Genomic DNA, 9880 nt, shown 5'->3' with positions numbered 1-9880 from the left:
TTGTGGACAGGGTTTCCAATTCAGACCTGAGAATTATCAGACGTTTTGAATAATCTCCTGGTTTGGATCCCTGATGTGAGTTCACTGAAACGTCCTCATACCAATGAAGCGATCTTCATCTTGAGTGACGTTAACATGAATTCATCCAAGATAAAGGTTTAATTATTTTACACCAAACGTCACATCAAGAAACCACTTCTTACTTGGGACTAAACAATATTTTCCATCAAAGCCTGTACTCCATCAAGGTCATTTGAAGTCTTTCAGAGAGTCATATTCAATCACTGTATACAGCTATTCTTCTATTTCTGTCTTTTACTCAGAAGTTTGAGCCCTGGCGTCATTTAAGATAAGCGGAGTACTCGAAATATAATTGGAAAGAATTTGAAAAGTCAGAAATAAACGATTCAAGGCTATGATCCAAATATACTGCGTGAGCCGCTGACTTATTAATAAAAGTCACTTCTCTCTCTCGGTCACCTTGTATGTTTTGTCCTCCTTTTTCTCTCCTGGGGTTTCTCTGAAAACAATAGGCACCAGTATTCAGGAGCCAAACTCAGAACAAATACTTTATTCAATACAGTGAATATATACAATCTGAATTAGTTCACTCCTTCTCTTCTGCTGGTTTCGGTAAAACGTCTTCACTCCTGAACCACAGAGCTTCACTGGTCTGACTGGCGATTATCGCCCGCTCAATGAAAGGACCTGAGGGGAGAGGAAAAGAAAAGAAAGGTTATTATCAATTGTTTTAAAGTAGTGAAAAGGAAAGGTGTGATGTCTTCAATAATTTCTACAACACATTTGTAGAACAGCTACAGAACAATTTGTAAGATGAAGCTGCTAGACAGGAATGACAGTCCAGAAGTCTACAGATCTTCAGGTTATTATGAAGCGAAATGAGAAAAGCATCCAATCCACAAACGTTGCAGCTCAGATCTCATTATTTATGTAAAGTCGCTGACCAACAGCTGGGGAGTTGGTATCTTTTCAAACTGTTAAATAGGTATTTTGAATTTGATTCATTTATCGGTACTTTGTTCGACAAACGGGATATGATTGGATGTGATGTGGAAACTTGAAACCTCCAGTGAACACACAAAGACAATTAACTCTGTGGGTGGGAAGGATGGTATAGTTTGCTCAACAGTTGACATTTGAATGACATTCTAAAGAGTTTTATCAGACAAATTATTATTTAAAGAAGAGTTTTATACATCGTCAAACATATCTAGAGGGGATCTTTAAATATTTCAAAACCAAAGAGTTTAAGTTTATGCAGCAGCCTTCAAAGAGAAACCTCCATCATATCTGAAGTCAACAAGACTGAACAAGATCTGATGTATCGGATATTAAGAATCCAGGTAAACCTGTTTATCATTTATAAGAGAGTTCTATAAAAGACCACTGGCTGGAAGAATGTGTTGTGAGAGGTTATTAACAACATAAAATGAGTCAGTGCGTCCCTTGATAACAAAGTTAGAATTAAAAATAAATAAAAATATGGAGCTAGAAAACTTTGAATACATGTGAGGCATCGGTTTGCATGAGATTATGTTAAACAGCTGCCTTCAATCTCTTTCACCCACTCGTCCTCTGTCTCTCATTTATTTGAAAACATGCACAAATTCCCTGCAGTCTTTTATTTTTCTCACAAATTTACTTTTAACTTACTTATGAATAGTTATTTCAGCATCATTCTCCCTGTTGTCTCATTTTTCCTGCACTCAGGTCTTTATTTACCAGCATATGGTTTTGCCTTTGTCATGAATAATTCCCATAAGCCCCTTGGGGTTCAGCTTTCCCTCACCCACATGTTTTGTTTTTGTGCTCTCATCTCAGTTTTGAGCATTTATCCATGAAAGTTGCTTCTTCTGTCTGCCCACGCTGCAGCCATTAGCTTCTGTCCAAATGACACTTTAAAAGATGTTAATGGCAATAGAAAAAAATATTAAAGTATTCACGAAGCTAATACAAGTGAAGTAGTAGTATTTTTAATGTTCACAGATGATGGTCCTTCACTTCTGGTTGCAGAAGTGATTAAATTCCACCCACAGTCCATGTGCACCTCTTGTCAGGGAGCTGAACTGCTCTGTAATGTTTGTTGGCATGAACTCAAAGGGGGCTCTCCGCTGACAGAGTTCACACAGACCCAGGTGGCTCCGCTCGACGCACAGCCATCATCACCAAATGCTCATCTGTGATGAAAATTGCAGAACTGGGCCGAGGCACTGAGTGAAACGCTTCACTCAGCCACGGTAGCACAGAGGACGCTTTCTGCAGCCGGCCGGATGCAGTGGAGCATTAACACTTGCAGGGTGAGTGGGGTAAAAGTCCCACAGGGATCAGCTGAGATGAAACTGCATAAACTCAACGCACACTGCGAGCACTCTAAACGGAAACATCTGCTGCCAGTGTAGCTCTCTTCGGTCTGAGGAGAAAAAGTTTAAAGACTTCTGCAACACAAGTTTTCTTCTCAGTCCCCACTGATTAGTTTGTTTGGTAATCACCGTGATGTCTTGACTGGTTTTTAGTATGGATCCAGAAAGTCCAGAGGGATTTTTTAACATTAACAACCTTCACTACTACACTTTCCTAGACAAAAATATCTGGCTCTTGTGTCTGTATCCAAATTAAAGCAATTATTTTATCAAAATAACAATTGGAGATTGTTAAGACTTGGTGGAGCTTGGTGCTATCTGAGTGTGTTACAGTTTATGTATTTTGTCTATTTTTAGGTTCTTAAACCCCAATTAAACTTGGTGCAGGTCATGTAGACAAAAGAAGAATTTTAAAGCAGCTTTTTTCTTAGCAGAACAGTGACTAAGGACAAGATTATCACGGTGGATTAGTCCACTGTTTGTTGTGGATGATTATGTTGAATGCTATCCAATTAAGAAAACTTTGTCTTTTTCCTTCCTCCACACTTTACGCTTCTTTAAGTACAGAGGTGATAATCATGATTTTTCCACAGGGGCCATTAGGAGTTACACATAGCTTTCACACTCAAAATGTGAGTGCCATTTGCCTAAATATTTGGTTTTAAGGAGATTCCTAAAATGACTGTGGCAACTCTACTTGAAATGAAGTGTTGGAAATTCAAGTGTGCAAGTTAGAAAGACATTAAGATTTCTCTGAAATACTGATGGATAAGAACCATAAAATGCTGATGTTATCTTCCCATGATCAAAGCAGTTACATAGCACATTACTGTAACTTCTTTATGGCCCTTATGGGTGGTCACGCCCCCTTCAGCCATGATGAGCATGCGTTTCTGTCTAAAAATACACCAGTCTACACAAATTTCCTGCATACAAAGCTAATCAACCAAACTTTGTTAATAAAAGGAATATGCAAGTGGCACACTGATTATAAAGGTGTAAACCACATCTGAAGACACAGCAGCATTAGTGGCAATATAGTCCTCAAGAGAGAGGTTCAAGATAAATGGGAAAGTAAAAACTTCTTGATATGAGAAGTTCCAGGTCGCAAAGGGCCAACGGTTTTAAAGCGTCCTCAATCAGCATTTCTGAAAGCTCTGCAGTTTACTTCACTGGGGCCAATGTTAATGACATTTTATTTAGCGAGCTCAGAATCAATTAAATTGCAGATCATTTAAGCTTCACCCTCTAATGACGGTCCATTAGCTGATGATTACCCTCTGTATCTTATTATCGAATGGAAAGTGGAGCAAAAGCACTGAAGATTGGAAATGAATTAAATCCAACAGACTGAAAAGGCTGACTTCCTTACTTTACTTCTCTGGTCGGTTCATTCCAGCATTGTGATGAGCAACGACTGCCTCAGTAAGGCAGTCTGGGCTCATAGTCAGGGCCTCCATTCAGTGATTAAAGGTTGATTTCAGAACTTTAGTTTCACATTTTCTTTGAGTACAAATCTTGTATGGGTCATTCCATAACATCTCACCTCGGCCCTCCCAGTTCATATTGTAATGTAGTGATGTATTTGGTCCAGACAAATAGAACGAGGTGATTTCATCTAGTGTGCAAGAAACCAAACAATTCCAAGCTGTAACCACTGAATGTAATACAGCATCCAGTGAAAAATAAAAGAAATTAGTTATTTGCTGAATATTACTACCATAATATTAGGACCAAATAACTTCTAGATGTGATAACATGTGAAATGCAACACATAATTAACATTTGAGTGCAAGAAAGTGAAACGGTTTTGAAACCAACATGATCTGTTATTGTTGAATGAATACATCTTGTACCCTTTGGGTCAATCTCATGTCTGAAAGCCAACCTAAATAAATCATGACTTTGGAGTACAGCTATAGGATTTTGCTAAACTCCATGTATTTAATAGAAGTTTTACATATTTTTCAAGAACATGAACAGGGAAAAATACTTAATTATGGATGGGTTGACATGACCTGTTTATTTTACACTTTTGCTGACCTTTTAACAGTTACAGATTTTTCCATTTGTGTTTCATCACTGTCGTGTGGTAGCACAGTCTAAATGTAGACAATCTAAAAATAACAATAGCATTACTCTGACATGATGAATTAACCAGAATTCTGATTTTCAAAATGTCCAAAAAAGAACAGAGACTAATCTGGTGCAGTGGACACCTGTAACAGTCAGCACACACATCATCATTTAAAATCTAAATTGTACAGGATAATAATTTAATTGCATATGTGACCTCTTATACCTTCTTCCTAATCAAATTTCTTGGTGGAAACAGTAGTTGTGGGATAAAACTCCTAAACCCACTCAACTGAGTGAAGAACAGCAAGCCTCTGGATACACATGAGGCCCAACTGCCTGTTGTTTCCTCCAACAGCTTTGTCTCACATGTTTCTGTAGAAATACAGTCCAGTAACCACAGGAAAGGGGAATGGAGCACTCGTTTCAATTTTTGATGTAAAAACGTTTAAAACACAGTAAGCCTGGACATATCACAAAGAACACCTGGCTGGCACATCGCTAACCTTTTCATTGTTGCCTCCATCAGTCTGGCTGCAGAGATGTAAACTGAACCAGGGAATCAAAACAGCAGAGAAAAGCTGGTACATTTTGAAAACTTTTCCTTTTTTGGGCAATAAATCCTGACGAGCTGTCAAAACAATTCGAGACAGAGTCTATCTGCAGCTTGCTGAGGAAAAGCAGCCCTGAAGTCATTTTATGACAGCAGTTGAAATGTAGTGCGCTGTGATGGGTTTTGGTGAACATACCCAAATTGGCTGGTCGGTGGGAGCAAACATCAATCAGGATAGTTTGCAGGTTGGCGAGGATGTTTTCTTTGGGCATGTCGAGCTGTCCCAGGGGAGAGAAAACAGTATGAAATACTATTGAGCTTTCCCTTGAATTTTGCGTCTCGCCGTCACCATTTGTATTCATTATAATATTTGCTATCTGCTGTTTGTGAAAGACACACTACTTGTGTTAACTGTCATGAAGTGCTGCCTTCAAAGGCCACAAACTGCATCAGCTTGTTGAGACATACCGTTGCTATCTGGGTCCTGATGAAGCAGTCACTCTCCACCATGTACTCATGACCTGTTTTGAACAAAGCCAACATCTTGGGAATGTTGATGCCGACTGAGCCTGAGTGTCAACAAGAGAGAGATAGAGACAAAAAAATCACTTACGTTTTCTGTAACTACAAATAAATTTCAATCTTTATTTTGAAAGGCTCTAAGTGGTATGATAGAAATGAAAACTGGTCCTCCTTGTTATCACAGACTGATATAAAAACAGCTTTTACTTCAGTAAATGAAAACTCTTCACAAGTTAATCTGTCTTCTAGGTTATTCTTCAATTTGGCAAGACACAGTATAGTGGTTGTCATATTATTTGGGGCCTCAGCTTACCTCTGTTGCCCTTTGGAAACCTCTTCCTCAGTTTGTTTTTCAGCGGTACAAGCTTTGGGAGCATTTCTGGCACTGCTACAAAGAAGTCTGCTGAAATCTCATCATCTAAGATCTGGAAGTTAATAAAGTCAGATTGGGTGTCAGTTGAAACACTCCTGCAATGAATCTAAATAATATTAGACATAAATTCAGAGTCTGAACTGCACAGTGCAGGTTAAAAGAGATGTGTTAGGTGTGTAGCCTCTGTAACAAGTACATGTCCTTCCTGTTTGATCTTCTGTTCAGATCAAGGGAATGATTTTAGCAGCCAATAAATGCATGAACACAACATATAGCAGATGGGTAAGAGCTCACATACTTCACAGTATACTATTCTAACAGATACAGAAACACTTCTGCCCTATGTACATTAATGTGTATTCTGCTTGTTACCAATTTTGTATCGTGATGAGTTCATGTGCTTGTGTTTCACTGCTGGACAGCCATTTGCCTTTTGAGGACAAATTGAGTGATTTATTCATTCAAGTACAGTGTGAAGCAAACACAGGCAGGAAACTGAAATGAGACACTCCTCTGCCTTTGAAACTGTCTGCATTACACCTTGTAAACACACAAGTTGTTTACACCGACGGTGTAGCAAAAGCAGCGCGTCGACAACAACTGCAGTCGTCTGTCAGTGTCAACACTGACACTATTCTGCCACACTCCAGTGTAGACAAGGTGAAGATCAAGGTATTACAACCTTGTCTGTCCCTGTGACTATGGTGGTGGTACTTCACAGTTCTCAAACTTTTAATAACAATGGACAAAAAAGGAGGGAATGAAGCGGTGCAAAACAATGTGGCAACTGTTTCCAAAGTAAGATATAAAATTAATCAAACTAATCTTCTCTGTTTGTTTTTTAAGTTTTGCTTAGATTTGGTGATTTAGAAAATGTATTTTGTAACAAGCAAATACACTGACATTATACAGTTTCAAAAAAGAAATCCAGACAATGATGATATCTTTCTATTGAGGGAAATAAACTTGTTCTGAATATACAATATGTGATGTTTAGCCAACTCACCGCCTGTATGAGCTCTGCTCCTCCAGCAAACGCAGCTCCATTCTCCTGGGCAACGTTAACCTGATTAGGATCCTGCAGAGAAAAGCAGAGCCAAGGTTACCCACTTCAATTTGACTTGGGTGTGTCACAATGTGGCAGACCGCACTAGTGTCATTCATTATGGTCATTAACATGCACGTCAAAGTTACAACCCACAACCTGTGCTGCTCGCCAGGATTATTAATCAATTCCTGCTTGGAGATTTCTGAGCCCATTCATTAGCGATACAGGGGGTGACAAATAAAAGGTGCTGCTGCTACATCTGAATCACGTTCAGACAAAATTAAAGCAATTAATCAACAGCAGGCGATCAATTGGCTATGAAATTTAGATTTAGTGAGGCTAGAGGAGAAGATAAAAAATACATTTTTACCTCAGTAAAAACTAAAACTTTGTTCATCTCTGTCTTGATGCGGTGCGGTATGTGGATCGTGCTGACGAAGGGGTCCACTTTTTTCTGTGAGGAGAAGAAAAGATTCAATTATCACAGCTTTAAACACTCCGGGATATAAAGGAATTGGGAGAAAACATAGGGACAAAGAGGAGTGTCAATCACAGACCAAGCTTTGGTAATCAAGTTTTAAATCTATTCTGCCATCACTTTAATTTTTCATTTCTGCGTAGTGTTTCTGATTCATTATGCATGGCCCTCCTGGTTCTGCGGAGACGGACAGATGAGTGTGAGGCTGCAAGTAGTAAGTAAGTCTGTCTGTAGACTGTGTGCACATCAAAGCAGCTCTGCAGTTCAGTGATGTGGAAACAAACTCATGAGGTTTTTATTCCTCTGTGTCCTGCTGTTTTGTCGATTAACCAAAACTGCTCATGCAAGACTCAAGACTGATGCAGTGAACATCACCATTTGTGGATGTGAGGAGTTTCAGTTACAGCCAGAGTACCCAACTAAAAGAGCTAAACAAATCCACCACTTGGAAATACCCAAGACTGGGCAGACACTTTAGCATGTGATCATATTCTGAGGATCCAGCAAAATAGTTAAATTAAAAAAGGCAGTTAAGGATTTCTGTGATTCAACAGTGACTGCAGACAGGGATCCAAATGTCATGACCCTAAAGATTCATGGAACTGTTGGTCAGACAAGAGTCATCAAAACAAATTGCAAACATAGTTGAATGTTGCCCCAATGTACAACGTTCTTTTAAAAATCTAGTTTTTATTTGTTATGTCATATGTGTGCATGGATATATCTAAGCTTGATTTTACATAAAGACATAACCTTTGGCATCATAATTTTCCCCATTTTTGCATATGTTATAATCATAGCTATACCTGACTGTGTTAATTTTTTTGTCCACCGCATTAATATCATCAAGGATTGGTTAAATAACAGAAATACTTCACTCTATTAAGCAATACAGTTGAATCAACACCTTTCTAAAACAGTTTCAAAACTGTCACTGTCACTGCCTAAACCAACACTTTTCAGACTCTTGAAGCCTTTATCATCACATCTAATTTGTTGGATTAAACACAATTGCAAGATACAGAAATCCGTAATCCATAAACCCGAGGCAATCATTGTTTGTTGTCAGTTTGATTGCCAGGAGACAACAAACAAATATGATGACAGCTTGTTTAACTTCAAATATTAAAAGATTTTCGGTTTACATGAGAGACGTAGATAAAAACACCGGATTACGTTAAAATCAAGCATATTCCTAGGGATGCCATTTGGCTCAGTTGGTAGCGCGGGCGTCCCATGTACAGAGGCTCTGTCCTTGCTGCAGCAGCCACAGGTTCGATTCCCGGCCTGAGCGCCCTTTCCTGCATGTCACTCCCCCTCTCTCTCTCATCCTGTTTCCTATCTTATCTTCAGCTGTGCTATCAATAACGCAGATAAAAGGCCAAAAAAAAAAAAAAAAAGCATATTCCTAACCTTGAAAAAAATAATGCTTAAAATTAAGCACAACTGCTGTGTTGTTGTCAATGCTATTACCTTTTTCTCCAGTTTCATGTTAAGCTTCAGATCGATGTAGACAGGCTGATTGTGAGGGGTGAAATCCAACCTCTGAAAGTTCTTTAGCATGCCGATGGCGTCTTCTACACCATAGGTCGTCCTGGGAAAGTACCTCACAATGTACACGTCATCTACTGGCACCCAAGCTGTCTTGCCAAAGGGTTTATGTCTGTCTTTGTCATCGATGACCCTCTTTTCTTTCTTCGTGTCCTTCGCTGCGTCTTGTTTCTTGTCTTTCTTTAGTGCCCTGACAAACAATACAGAAGATGACAGAAGACTGAGAAATAATTGGGTCATCAGACCTACCTCTATCTTCTCTTGATTTTATGATACAAACAAACAAACAAACTGAATCTAGTGGACATCCCTTTAATGTAAATGTGCAAAACTGCTGTAGGTGAAACAGAAAGATGCTAAAAAACATAGAAAATCTTCCTAAGCTCTTTAAAGTTTGTTTAAGTAAACACAATGTTCGTAGACTCACTTGACAGCAGCGTAAGTCCTGACAGGTAGATTCTTCGGTGCAGTCTGTGAGGAGCCTGTGTAGGCTGGACCGCCGGCTCTCAGCAGCTGCCGCTGACATCCTGTTAAAACTGAGAAAAAGGAAAAAGCTCTGTAAAAAATTAAATGGTCAGACATTTGGTACAGAGAGATGCTGTTCTCTCTGTTTGATGACCCTATATGACACTGCAAACCAAAGTTATATACCTCTGATGTGATATTATAAAACCTGATTCAATCTCACACAAAACAGGTGCTCCAAGAAGTATCGATTGAATTCCGCCAGAGGATGCAATGGGAACAAGCCATACAAACAAGCTGTTTACTTCATAAAATGATCTCAGCTTGGTGAATTGGATTTGGCTCAAATGATGCAGAGAAATGTTTATTGAAATGTGTCCCTTCGACCTTAATAAAAATGCAAAATGCATCCGGACAAATTGCTGCCAAAACT

The 9880-nt window shown here is 39.0% G+C and overlaps 1 protein-coding gene and 1 long non-coding RNA gene across 2 annotated transcripts in view; both read right to left on the bottom strand.

The window, feature by feature from the left end:
• Nucleotides 1-542: 542 nt before the first annotated feature.
• mrpl1 (mitochondrial ribosomal protein L1) overlaps nt 543-9880 on the bottom strand; it is an 11188-nt gene continuing 1850 nt past the window's right edge. The window contains exons 3-10 of the mRNA XM_037099469.1: nt 9410-9518; nt 8905-9172; nt 7324-7407; nt 6912-6983; nt 5846-5957; nt 5479-5579; nt 5207-5288; nt 543-708 (exon numbers count right to left, since the gene is read on the bottom strand). Coding sequence (XP_036955364.1) covers nt 608-708; nt 5207-5288; nt 5479-5579; nt 5846-5957; nt 6912-6983; nt 7324-7407; nt 8905-9172; nt 9410-9518 — 929 coding nt within the window. The 3' untranslated portion in view covers nt 543-607. The remainder of the gene's footprint in view (nt 709-5206; nt 5289-5478; nt 5580-5845; nt 5958-6911; nt 6984-7323; nt 7408-8904; nt 9173-9409; nt 9519-9880) is intronic.
• On the bottom strand, nt 4379-5200 carry LOC119020224. The gene is made up of 2 exons (XR_005075247.1): nt 4964-5200; nt 4379-4832 (listed from the first exon to the last, which is right to left on the bottom strand). It is a non-coding gene; the product is annotated as an uncharacterized LOC119020224 (long non-coding RNA).

The sequence above is a fragment of the Acanthopagrus latus genome, chromosome 5 (genome assembly GCF_904848185.1).
Source record: "Acanthopagrus latus isolate v.2019 chromosome 5, fAcaLat1.1, whole genome shotgun sequence".
Taxonomy (NCBI): Eukaryota; Metazoa; Chordata; class Actinopteri; order Spariformes; family Sparidae; genus Acanthopagrus; species Acanthopagrus latus.
This window is presented reverse-complemented; position numbering and strand designations above follow the sequence as displayed.